The sequence below is a fragment of the Pelophylax lessonae genome (assembly GCF_965119305.1).
Source record: "Pelophylax lessonae genome assembly, chromosome: 3".
Lineage (NCBI taxonomy): Eukaryota > Metazoa > Chordata > Amphibia > Anura > Ranidae > Pelophylax > Pelophylax lessonae.
In genome coordinates this window covers 279,976,681-279,989,726 of record NC_138770.1, presented here as the reverse complement: position 1 = coordinate 279,989,726, position 13,046 = coordinate 279,976,681, and the positions used below count along the sequence as shown (strand labels likewise).

Below are 13,046 nucleotides of genomic sequence, written 5' to 3'. Positions count from 1 at the left end.
ACCAGATGAAGTACCTGCAACTGCAGAAATAGGCTCAGAGTCTGAATCCGAGGTTTCAGATAATAAGGGGTTAGGCGGGGGTCGCTTTCTTGCGCCCTGTCCCTGACAAGCCACTTCCACCCGGGACACAAAAGTTTCCATAATAGCTGACAAAGATTCAATTGTCAATGGGGTGCTGGAGGATCCCGCAGACCCCTCGAGGGGATCCGGAGGAGATACATGAGTGGCAGGGTCCATGTTAATACAGGACACCTTTGCCAGCAAAAACAAAAAAACTTTTTTTTTTTTTTGTATGTCTCCCCCTAGCGCAATAGCGCCCCTCAGAGTACCTGCTTCTCGATCCCAGAGAGAGAGAGAGGGACCCCCAAGGCTCACCAACCGATGCAGTGCAGTTTCCAATAAACTGCAGCCAGCGTCTGTCTTACACAGACTGGAAGGAGCTGTTTGCTTTTTCCCGGGCAGAAGGCGTGGCTCCGCCCCCTGTGTACGCCTTCCGGCGTTCCCAGCCCTCCACGAGGAAGCTGGGCTCACAAAACATGGCCGCCCCCATAGAAGAGACATAAGACTCCAAAAACATGGCGGCCGGCGTGACCTGAGGACATATATGCATACGGTCTACGGCAAAATGGCGGCGGACCGCCGATATCGTCTTCCCAGCACATCCACCTGCACTCTGCTGAGAGGTGACATATGGATCTACAGAGATACACTGCACATAAGGTAGGATTATACCTCCTATGTCTACTGTAATGTTACAGTCTGCTGGGTAGAGTGTTAGCTCTTGAACCAAGTCCACTTCCCACAAACACATGCTGTATTACAAGGGGGACTTGTAAGTATCAGATATATACTGACCATGTATGGAGGGGCCCATAATATATACTGCCTCATAAATGAGGAAAAAAGGGAACGTTTACTCACCATACCGAACCGACAGGCACCCTCTCTTCACAATACCCTCTCCACCGGGGTGGGGGTTTGTGGACGCCTCGACTCTTCTGGTACCTGGCGTCCAAGCGAGCTTTTAACTCGCAAAGTCAGTCCCTTTACTGGGACTCCGTCGCGGCCGACTCAGCGCACTGGTCTGCACGCGCTTTTAGGCAGAAACCGGGGTGACCACTGGATCTCAACATCCAGCCCGTCGCCCGGCCCCGCATACTTACTTGAATATGTCGCGGCCGACCAAGCGCAATGCCATGGTCTGCCCGCGCTCGTAGGCCGGCTGGGGTGACCACAAGTGTCGCCCAGTCCGGCATTTTTGCTTGAAGATCTCACAGGAAAAAAACACTGGAGAAAACTACCTAAAAAAATGTCTTTTTCTTAAAGAAAAAAAGTCTTGCCAGGACCAAAAGATCCCAGCAAGGAACTTAGGTCCTTACTCCTGACTAGACAGAAAAAAACTGATTCCCTGTAGCAGAGAGAGGGAGGATATACCCTCAGGGACTGCCCCCTAGGGTGGAGCCAGAACGTTTTGTCATTCTGCCTAGTCCTACTCCTGCGGAGACAACATAACCCAGCTCTTGAGAATCAAGAAGACTACGTCTGTCAATGAGCGATAGAGAAACTGAAATATCACATGGTCCTAAGTATTCAGACCCTTTGCTGTGACACTCATATATTTAACTCAGGTGCTTTCCATTTCTTCTGATCATCCTTGAGATGGTTCTACACCTTCATTTGAGTCCAGCTGTGTTTGATTATACTGATTGGACTTGATTAGGAAAGCCACACACCTGTCTATATAAGACCTTCCAGATCACAATGCATGTCAGAGCAAATGAGAATCATGAGGTCAAAGGAACTGCCTAAAAGAGCTCAGAGACAGAATTGTGGCAAGGCACAGATCTGGCCAAGGTTACAAAAAGATTTCTGCTGCACTTAAGGTTCCTAAGAGCACAGTGGCCTCCATAATCCTCAAATGGAAGACGTTTGGGACGACCAGAACCCTTCCTAGAGCTGGCCGTCCGGCCAAACTGAGCTATCAGGGGAGAAGAGCCTTGGTGAGAGAGGTAAAGAAGAACCCAAAGATCACTGTGGCTGAGCTCCAGAGATGCAGTCAGGAGATGGGAGAAAGTTGTAGAAAGTCAACCATCACTGCAGCCCTCCACCAGTCGGGGCTTTATGGCAGAGTGGCCCGACGGAAGCCTCTCCTCAGTGTAAGACACATGAAAGCCCGCATGGAGTTTGCTAAAAAACACCTGAAGGACTCCAAGATGGTGAGAAATAAGATTCTCTGGTCCGATGAGACCAAAAAAGAAATTTTTGGCCTTAATTCTAAGCGGTATGTGTGGAGAAAACCAGGCACTGCTCATCACCTGTCCAATACAGTCCCAACAGTGAAGCATGGTGGTGGCAGCATCATGCTGTGGGGGTGTTTTTCAGCTGCAGGGACAGGACGACTGGTTGCAATCGAGGGAAAGATGAATGCGGCCAAGTACAGGGATATCCTGGATAAAAACCTTCTCCAGAGTGCTCTGGACCTCAGACTGGGCCGAAGGTTTACCTTCCAACAAGACAATGACCCTAAGCACACAGCTAAAATAACGAAGGAGTGGCTTCACAACAACTCGGTGACTGTTCTTGAATGGCCCAGCCAGAGCCCTGACTTAAACCCAATTGAGCATCTCTGGAGAGACCTAAAAATGGCTGTCCACCAACGTTTACCATCCAACCTGACAGAACTGGAGAGGATCTGCAAGGAGGAATGGCAGAGGATCCCCAAATCCAGGTGTGAAAGACTTGTTGCATCTTTCCCAAAAAGACTCCTGGCTGTATTAGATCAAAAGGGGGCTTCAAACTAAACACTGAGCAAAGGGTCTGAATACTTAGGACCATGTGATATTTCAGTTTTTCTTTTTTAATAAATCTGCAACAATGTCAACAATTCTGTGTTTTTCTGTCAGTATGGGGTGCTATGTGTACATTCATGAGGAAGAAGAATGAACTTAAATGATTTTAGCAAATGGCTGCAATATAACAAAGAGTGAAAAATTTAAGGGGGTCTGAATACTTTCCGTACCCACTGTATGTGAATTAAAGGTGCGCATCTTCATCGGTCTCACGATTCGATTACGATTATGCTGTCAACAATTCTATTCAATTCTGCGATGCATCACGATTACTGCCCATGGTTTTCATCAAAAATTCAAGCAGCCTGAAGAACTCAACTCAAAAAAAAGAAAACAAACAAAAAAGGGAGGAGGAGAACACTCCCTGCATGTAGCAAAGTCTGAACACAGCAGGGAAAAAAAATAAAAAAAACTTAAAAACTTAGAGGAGCTCCAGGCACCCCCCCCCCCCAATATACTATAGGAGATGGTCAGAGACTGCAGACACGATACAAGAGAGGCAATCAGAGACTTCAGACGCGATACAAGAGAGACGGTCAGAGACTGCAGACACGATACAAGAGCGACAGTCAGAGACTGCAGACACGATACAAGAGCGACAGTCAGAGACTGCAGACACGATACAAGAGCGACAGTCAGAGACTGCAGACACGATACAAGAGCGACAGTCAGAGACTGCAGACACGATACAAGAGCGACAGTCAGAGACTGCAGACGCGATACAAGAGAGGCAATCAGAGACTTCAGACGCGATACAAGAGAGACGGTCAGAGACTTCAGACAAAATACAAGAGAGACGATCAGACTGCAGACACGATACAAGAGAGACGGTCAGAGACTTCAGAGATTCTACTACAGGAGATGGTAAGAGACTGAAGATATGATACAGAGATGGTCATCAGGTAAGTATTATATCTTTTCTTATTTTAAAGAAAAACGAATAATACCCTTTCGTATCACTTTAACAAATCACTGATCAGTCTTTTGGCAGCAACTTGGATAGACAACAGGTCAACATCACTGCAAAAAATAAAAATAAAATAAAAAGGCATTTCAATCAGCAACAGAATGAAGTATACTGCTTGCAGATAGTGGTTTCCAGAGGGGAAAGATTATAGGGAAATTTCAGGAAGGAACTAGACAGTAAAAAAAAGAAAAAAAAAAAAAAAAAAAAGGAGTGCAGCCCCCAATGTGATAGCACTCAGTATACACAGACTGGATAGATACAGCAGGGATGTGCCACTTCTATACACTCACCCCTCACTTACAATAAGGATGACAGGCTGGTCTCTGGTCATGTAAACCTACCGCCCCCCTTCCCCAATCTCAGTTCATTGCTGAAGCAGACTGTGCCTTATCCCTGTGCTCTTCTATGTAACAGTCGTGTCACAGTGGCGTAACACCCGCCCCATTGGGGAGGTGACAGTTGTGCAGAGCTACAAATCAAGTGTCGGGGGGAGCGTAGGTGGGGGCATGCCGACATATTGCAGCGCGTGCCTCCTGAGGTTAAAACATCCAATTGTGGTGCAATGGCGCCGGGTGCAGCCAGCCCACGGGCAAGTTGTCAGCAGCAGGATGCGAAAGAGCACCAACACATTACACCGCCAGTGCCGTAATTACACTTCTGTAGGGGGGAGAAGTCGGGATGACGTCATGCACAATCGCGATTCAGCTGGATTCTGCATTGGCGCAGAATCGTTAATGGCTGAAACGCGATACAGCGAAGCGTCGATCATTTTCAAAACCCTGAATATGAACCTGGGTCCTGGCCTAAGAGGCACTGTTTTTCGGCAGCAGGTCAGGCGACTTCCTGTCTGCTGGAAGAGTTAAAGTGATGCCAAGTACCTTCCACCTTTCAGAAGTCTTGTGTTTTTATCAATGAACACACAACTTCCTCTGATTGGTCGAAGATACTTAGGTACTGGGAAAACAAATTAAGGCACTACTAAAACTTTGACAAAATTAAAGAAATTATTTTCTATATAGACCAGCACATGAAGGAAGCCAGGTTATAAATAGAAAGGCGAACATGCTTCAAATAGCTGACAATGCGCCTGTGATAGGAGAGTGACAGGAACAGCTGAAATACACTTGAACTGGAACTGTCAACTCCTTGGCAACATATTTTAGGTCTTTTTCTTACTATACAGCAATACTGACTGTCCCCTAATTACTGCAACCTCACTCTGAATTAAATGACATTGGTCATCTAATTGAAATGCTGTAAAAGAGGTACTAACCTCTCTGGCAGCACACTTAACATGCTATCAATAAAGACCTCATACACACTGGAGTTTAGCCCCTGTAAATGAGATTCTGGCGTTTTAGTGTGGGCGGAAGGCATTGGAGCACTGTCCACGCCTGCTGCCAGCGCCTGTAAAATTCTATGAGGGGGGTGAAAGCTGCTGCGGCTGGACGGAGCACATAGTGGTACCAACATTTATGCTGGCCATAGGCAGTTCCAATCTTAGCCGGTTAAGTTGATCTTTCAACTTGAGTTCAAACAGCCTGCCGGATTTTACATGCAGTCATTGCTGGCGGCCGTTAAAGCCACTAGCAGTGATCACTGTGTTCTGCTAGCAGAGACGGCTCTCCTAGGAGAACACAATGGGGAAAACGTAAACTCTGGTGCAGCTGTGCATGGTAGCCAATCAGCTTCTAACTTCAGTTTGTTCAACTAAGCTTTGACAAAAAAAACCCCAGATGCTGATTGGTTTCTATGCAGAGCTGCACCAGATTTTTCACACTCCCATTTTAGTAAAACCACCCCAATGGCTCAGCGGATGGGATTCCTTCAAACACTGACTGTTTTGATGGGAGAAATCAAGTAATTTTATTTCCTGCAAAAGAAAATCGCTCCATCTATGGCTTGCTTTGGGGTAGCTTGCACCCAGAGATAAAATGTCAAAAATGCAGATTTCTTGCAGTCTGGTCATTCATCCCTGGGTGCAATGCTGCCCTAAACATTAGTACCATTTGGTGCACCATCTAGCCCCAGCAGCTTTCAGCCTTTCCGAGTTTTACAGGCTGCAGGAAGTGCACACCTGTTCCCCTATGTCCAAACAAATACACCAGAATCTTATGCAGAGGCGCTAAACGCCCAGTGTGCATGAGGCCTTACTGCTCTCTAGCCACTGAAGTTATGCAGCCAGTCAGATAAGTTGAATACCTGCTCCCCTACCACGTCTGTCCCTACTAGTCGCATGAGCTGGCATGATAAACCACTGTGTGCAACAGAAACTGCATGTATTTACACACCTGGAAACATGGTATACCTACAGCGGTCAGACAGCACTGAAGTTGCAGTTTTACAACACAGGCCACCAGAAGGGTGCAGGTATAGATGGGCTTCTTTTACAAGGCTGGTCTTTTTTTATGTAAGTAACCCAATTAAACATTTGTCATAAAGGGGCGCAGAGACTACTAGCAGAAGGTACCATAGTGCACAATAGTTGACCAGGCACCCAGCACACCCAGAGGTGTTTCCGGATGCTTCAGAGTCTTCAGCAAGAATATCTCCTAGAGACAAGTACGGCAACTCAGGTGGTAGGACAGGTACATATACAAATCTTCTCTTTGCAGGCTAGCTCTTCTTGCATGTGTTTCTGTAAAAAGATAGATAGGCGAGATAGACAAAATCCAAAACATCGCTCCTTATTTAGGATGAATAGTTATGACAGCATATTAAATAGCAATGCATGCCAAGGCCTAACCAACAAATATATTTAAAACACCAAAGGTCATGTCACTAAAATATTTAATGCTAGATTAAAAATACTAAACTGATTACATCTTATAAAACCACTTTGTTCAGAAATGCATCAGCCAAAATCTCCTGCATACATAAACAGGTTTTACCTATACTTTGACAGCAGTTATTGTAAGACAGGAGTGAAAAGACAACTGTTTACAGTCATTGAATGGTTTCCTAGCAAGGTTGCGTCAACTAAGAGTGTACCTACTAACATGCTTAGAACACCCACAGAAAATTTGCTGAGCCAGCAGACAACTGGATACCGTGCTACAATGTATGGGTCCAATCACAATGGCACACCAAAATAAACTCCTAGAAAAGCTTTATCCCTTTACATTCTGGCCCTCAGGAATCTGTGATAGATTGTAAGCTCCCCATGGGCAGGGCCCTCTTATTCCTCATGTTTAATTGTATTCTAATTGCACTGGATCCTTTCATCGAGAAAAGAGCTGTGCAAACTGTTGCCATTATATAAATCCTATATAAAATTCTGGGGCACCAAGCACCTCCCCTTTGCTCTAGACCAGGGGTCTCCAAGCTTTCTAAGCAAAGAGCCAGTTTACCGTCCTTCATGCTTTATGAAGGCTAGACTGTGGCCAGCGGGAGTAGGAAATGACCTGGCTTTGGTGCCCCATCATTGGTTTTATTAGGAGAAATAATGTCTGTAGGGGGCATGGTGTCCATTATTGTTGTCAGTTGGTGGAATAGTGCCCCAAGGGACAGATAAAGATAAGAAAAGGGCCACAGTTTGGATACCACTTCTCTAGAGCAGCGGCGGTCACTTCACTTGATAAAGTGGGCCTCAAATGCAGCCCCAGACATTGCATAAAGGCCACACATGAAAAACAGTGATCGAATCCTAGAGAAAGCTGCCAGACTGCAACATGCTATAGGAGTTACAGTTATATAGTTAGTCAGGTTGAAAAAAAAAAAAAAAAAAGACAAGTCCATCTAGCCGAGTCAATAGGAAAAAAAACAAACAAACAAAAGAAAACACACAACCATACAGTCCCATATACACAATTGGGCACCCAGTAGTCGTTAGAGACTGGCAACATGCTTCAGAAAAGTTGCAGACTGGATACACATATGTGAATGCAAAAGAACAGTATTATAGTCTCTTTACAAAAATCAAGGCTTCCACATTTTTGCTCCCTACCTATGCCATTCAGTACATATCTCAGCAAGATCCACTTTAAATCGTAAGCAGAGAAAATGAATAGGCAACAAAGAAACGTAATATAAGGCCACACATAAGTGCCAACAGGATACATGTGGCCCCTAGGCCACCACAGCTCAAGAATCAAAACAGTTATTACTCCAAAAGTAGTACATACAGCCAGGAAGAAAAGTTCAGCAGCTCAGTTTCGTATCTGAGTTTTTCTATTTGCTGGAGTCTTCCATTCCAAAAAAAATAATTTTGGAAGACCAGTAACATTTTGGTCTGTGCAGGGCAGAACACAAACACAGCAACAATCAAAGTGGAAAGACATGATAATAGGCAAATCTCTTTCAGGTTCTAGAGTTATCAACGTATGAGCTAAAAGGGGGCCTCAAATGCAGCCCTTGACATAATCAAAGGGCGACATGTAACGTTAAACATAAGTAATGTCAGAAACTGCAGATCTAATAGAGGAAAAGGAGGTTCAGAGTGTGGATGGGCTACATTATTGTTTTGCGATATACTGCAGAAGGTAATACGAAACTGGAACCATGTTACCTTAGGATGGTAGAGATCAATGCTATTACCCTAATCCATGGGTGCTCTCAACCTGTGGCCCTCCAACAATTGCAAAATGACAAGTCCCATCATGCCTCTACCTTTGGGAGTCATGCTTATACCAGTCTGCCTTGCAATGCTTCATGGGACTTGTAACTCAGCAACAGCTGGAGGGCCACAGGTTGAGCACCCACACGTAATCAATGTTCCCACTACAGACTGCCAAGGTCCTAGAAGCACAGTCCATTTACATAAGGTCAGGTGCCCATGCAAAACCACAAGTCAGTTTTTATGTTCCCCAGATTGCATAAAGTGGCATATTTTACTGGGGTTCGGAAATCAGGCAAAGTTCAGCTTTAGAAAAAGCTTAACATGCGGGCACATCAGATTTAACAAGAGCCTTGACAAATCTAACTTCAAGGAAAGTATGCTGTTATTGTCAGACATGGCGCCCATGTGGAAACCCTCCCTCTCGCCAAGGCATGGCACTAATGCAGAAACCCCCGCCAAGACACGGCACCCATGCAGAATCCCCCCCGCCAAGACGCGGCACCCATGCAGAATCCCCCCCCCCCTCCGCCAAGACACACCGCCCATGCGGAATCCACCCCCCCGCCAATACACGACGCCCATGCGGAATCCCCCCTCCGCCAAGACACACCGCCCATGCGGAATCCCCCCTCCGCCAAGACGAAATCCCCCCTCCGCCAAGACACACCGCCCATGCGGAATCCCCCCTCCGCCAAGACACACCGCCCATGCGGAATCCCCCCCTCCGCCAAGACACACCGCCCATGCGGAATCCCCCCCTCCGCCAAGACACACCGCCCATGCGGAATCCCCCCCTCCGCCAAGACACACCGCTCATGCGGAATCCCCCCCTCCGCCAAGACACACCGCCCATGCGGAATCCCCCCCTCCGCCAAGACACACCGCCCATGCGGAATCCCCCCCTCCGCCAAGACACACCGCCCATGCGGAATCCCCCCCTCCGCCAAGACACACCGCCCATGCGGAATCCCCCCCTCCGCCAAGACACACCGCCCATGCGGAATCCCCCCCTCCGCCAAGACACACCGCCCATGCGGAATCCCCCCCTCCGCCAAGACACACCGCCCATGCGGAATTCCCCCCTCCGCCAAGACACACCGCCCATGCGGAATCCCCCCCTCCGCCAAGACACACCGCCCATGCGGAATCCCCCCCTCCGCCAAGACACACCGCCCATGCGGAATCCCCCCCTCCGCCAAGACACACCGCCCATGCGGAATTCCCCCCTCCGCCAAGACACACCGCCCATGCGGAATCCCCCCCTCCGCCAAGACACACCGCCCATGCGGAATCCCCCCCTCCGCCAAGACACACCGCCCATGCGGAATCCCCCCCTCCGCCAAGACACACAGCCCATGCGGAATTCCCCCCTCCGCCAAGACACACCGCCCATGCGGAATCCCTCCCAAGACACGGCGCCCATGCGGAAATTCCCCCCCCCCTGCCAAGACACGGCACCCAATGCAGAAATTCCCCCCTCTGCGCCAAGACACGGCACCCAATGCGAAATACACCCCCGCCAAGAAACGGCACTCATGCAGAATATTCCCCCGCCAAGAAACGGCGCCCATGCAGAATATTTCCCCCCCCCCCCGACAAGACACGGGACCCATGAGGAATACCCCCCCGCCAAGAAACGGCGCCCATGCAGAATATCCCCCCCCCCCCCCCCCAACAAGACACGGCGCCCATGCGGAATACCCCCCGCCAAGACACGACATCCATGCGGAATCCACCCCCCCCCCCGCCAAGACACGGCGCCCATGCGGAATCTTCCCCCCCCCCGCCAAGACACACTGCCCAACCACGCCAAGACACGGCACCCATCCACAATCCCGCCACAGTTTATAATCTACTAGACCAATTTGCAAAATAGGGAATACAGAAGGAAGACAAGACACGGCGCCCATGGGGAATACCCCCCGCCAAGACACAACACCCATGCGGAATCCACCCCCCCCCTGCCAAGACACGGCGCCCATGCAGAATCCACCCCCCCCCCCCCCCGCCAAGACACGGCGCCCATGTGGAATCCCCCTCGCCAAGACACACTGCCCAACCCCAACCACGCCAAGACACGGCACCCATCCACAATCCCGCCACAGTTTATAATCTACTAGACCAATTTGCAAAATAGGGAATACAGAAGGAAGTATCAATACTGATGCATTCACATACATGGCCCCCATTATTATTATAATAATGCCTGATCCCATACATGGCCCCCATTATAATAATGCCTGATCCCATACATGGCCCCCATTATTATAATGATAATGCCTGGACCCATACATGGCCCCCATTATAATAATGCCTGACCCCATACATGGCCCCCATTAGAATAATGCCTGACCCCATACATGGCCCCCATTATAATAATGCCTGACCCCATACATGGCCCCCATTATAATAATGCCTGACCCCATTCATGGCCCCCATTATTATTATTATAATAATGTCTGATCCCATACATCATATTATAATAATGTCTGATCCCATACATGGCCCCCACAAATATTATTATGTCTGATCCTATACATGGCCCCAATATTATGTCTGATCCCATACATGGCCCCCCTAATATTATTATGTCTGATCCCAAACATGCCCCCCCCCCCCCCCCTTAATATTATTATTATTATTATAGACAAGCTCTATGTAGACTCTGACCCAGGTAGACATTTGAAGCTCTTCTCAGGATAGGCCCCTATATGATCCATCATCCCCCTCGGCTCACAGAAGATGAATAATCAATGATAAGGTCAGCACCATCCTAATAGGAGAGCACAGTGTCCCCCCAGACATGGGACTACAATGCTCTCCATACACCGCAAAGCCGCGGCCTCCACTGCTCGCTGTACATGCCCGGAGAGCACCGCCAAGCCCAGGCCGCCGCCCCCTCCCGCACTACACTTAGGCCCGGCCTCACGAGTCCCCGCTCCTCGTCACACCGGGGACACGCCCGCTCTCCCCACTTACCTTGTAGAAAGCTCCGTTAGAGCCGCGCACTTCCACCGTCAGGTCCTCCATGTTGGAAACGCAAAGGGCGATGGGAAGGATTTCTAGAAAGTTTCTGCGTCACCCAAGGAGGGAGGGAGCGAGGCAGGGAGGAGGAGAGGAAGGGGAGGAGACTGAAGCAGGCCGGAGATGGTGGGTGCCACAGGGGAGAGGGAGGCAGAGGACACGCGGGGTGTGAGGGGAGGAGGGGGGACACTCACTCAGTCGGGTTTGTAGTGCTTAGCCGTGAAAGGAATAGGGAAGGCGGGGATCCCATCCACATATAGTACCGTGCATGTGTTGTCTGCTAATTATAGAGCGCTGGCATCCCAGCCAGGAATAGAAGCAGCATCACCTCTCTGGGAATTCTCACACACCGTCCGACCCATACAGGTGCCTGCTGAGCGGGAACTCTCCGGCACCCCCCCCCCCCCCCCCCCAGCTCCTCGCACATTGGCTCTCATATACAAAGCACACACTTTTTTGTTTAGTTTTTAATAGAGCTGGGGGGGGTCAGAGCTTTTTGTGTTATTCCTCTCCGCGTGCACCACTAGAGTCTATTTAATTTTTCTCCAAACTGCTTGAATGCCTGGTCTACATCCGACTAAGTGACCACTTCATGGAATAACCTTCTTGAACCCTTTCAGTCTGGATTTCGCCCGCAACACACCACAGAAACCACTCTTCTAAATCTTAATGATTTACTAATGGCGAAAACCAATGGACACTATTCTGTACTCCTGGACCTCAATGCTGCCTTCGACATGGTTGACCACCCCATCCTCCTCAGAAACGTTACTCGTTTGGTCTCCATGACTATACTTTTTATTGGTTTTCTTCCTACCTATCCCAACACACCTTTTTGGTGTCCCTTACAACTCTACTTCCTTCTCTCCTCTTATTTTCTCCATCTGGGTCCCCCAAAGTCCAGTTCTTGGACCTCTCCTATTCTCGATCTACACCTCCTCCCTGGGTCAGCTGATAGCCTGTTATGGCTTTCGATACCAACTCTACCCCATAGCCTGTTATGGCTTTCGATACCAACTCTACCCTGATGACCCCCAAATATATCGACCCCTCTGCTCTCTCCATCCGTCTCCTTGCGTATTTTTAATTAAGCCACTGTTCACATTACCTGCAGCTTTGAAATTGTGCGACTTCTGAAACCATACCATTTTAAAGCTGCATCTCCGTACGATTTTGAAGACATCTGTGTGGGTTCATGCACAGATGTCTAGTCAAGTCACACTCAAAAGTAATGCTTGTGTTACTTTTTAGAATCGGTGTGGCACCACAAAATTGACATCGTGCCAATTTGAACAGTGCCATTGCCGGACTTAATCCTGGACTCTGAACTATCCTCTTGGCCCCACATCCAATCCCTTTCCCAACCTTGCTGCCTCAATCTACATAACATCTCCAAAATACACCCTTTCCTAATCAATTAGACCCCGTTCACACTGGGGCGACCTGTCAGGCGACCTGGTCGCCTGACAAGTCGCCGTGGGTCGCCTGCCATAGAAGTCGCTCCGACTTAGAAAAAGGGTCCGGAGCTGCTTTGGGGCAACCTGCATTGACTTCAATGATATGAAGTCCGTGCCGGCTGCTCCAAGGTCGCGGTGCGAGCTGCGCACCGCAACTTTACAGGTCGCCCGGCAAAGTCGGGTCGCCCCAG

The 13,046-nt window shown here is 48.8% G+C and overlaps 1 protein-coding gene across 2 annotated transcripts in view; it reads right to left on the bottom strand.

Annotated features, from left to right (window-relative positions):
* Window positions 1–11,508, bottom strand: part of FXR1 (FMR1 autosomal homolog 1) — a 135,676-nt gene extending 124,168 nt beyond the window's left edge. For both annotated transcript variants that reach the window (XM_082249408.1, XM_082249409.1), the window contains exon 1: window positions 11,354–11,508. In XM_082249408.1, the coding sequence (XP_082105534.1) occupies window positions 11,354–11,404 (51 nt within the window). In that variant the 5' untranslated portion in view covers window positions 11,405–11,508. The remainder of the gene's footprint in view (window positions 1–11,353) is intronic.
* Between the last annotated feature and the right edge of the window lie 1,538 nt (window positions 11,509–13,046).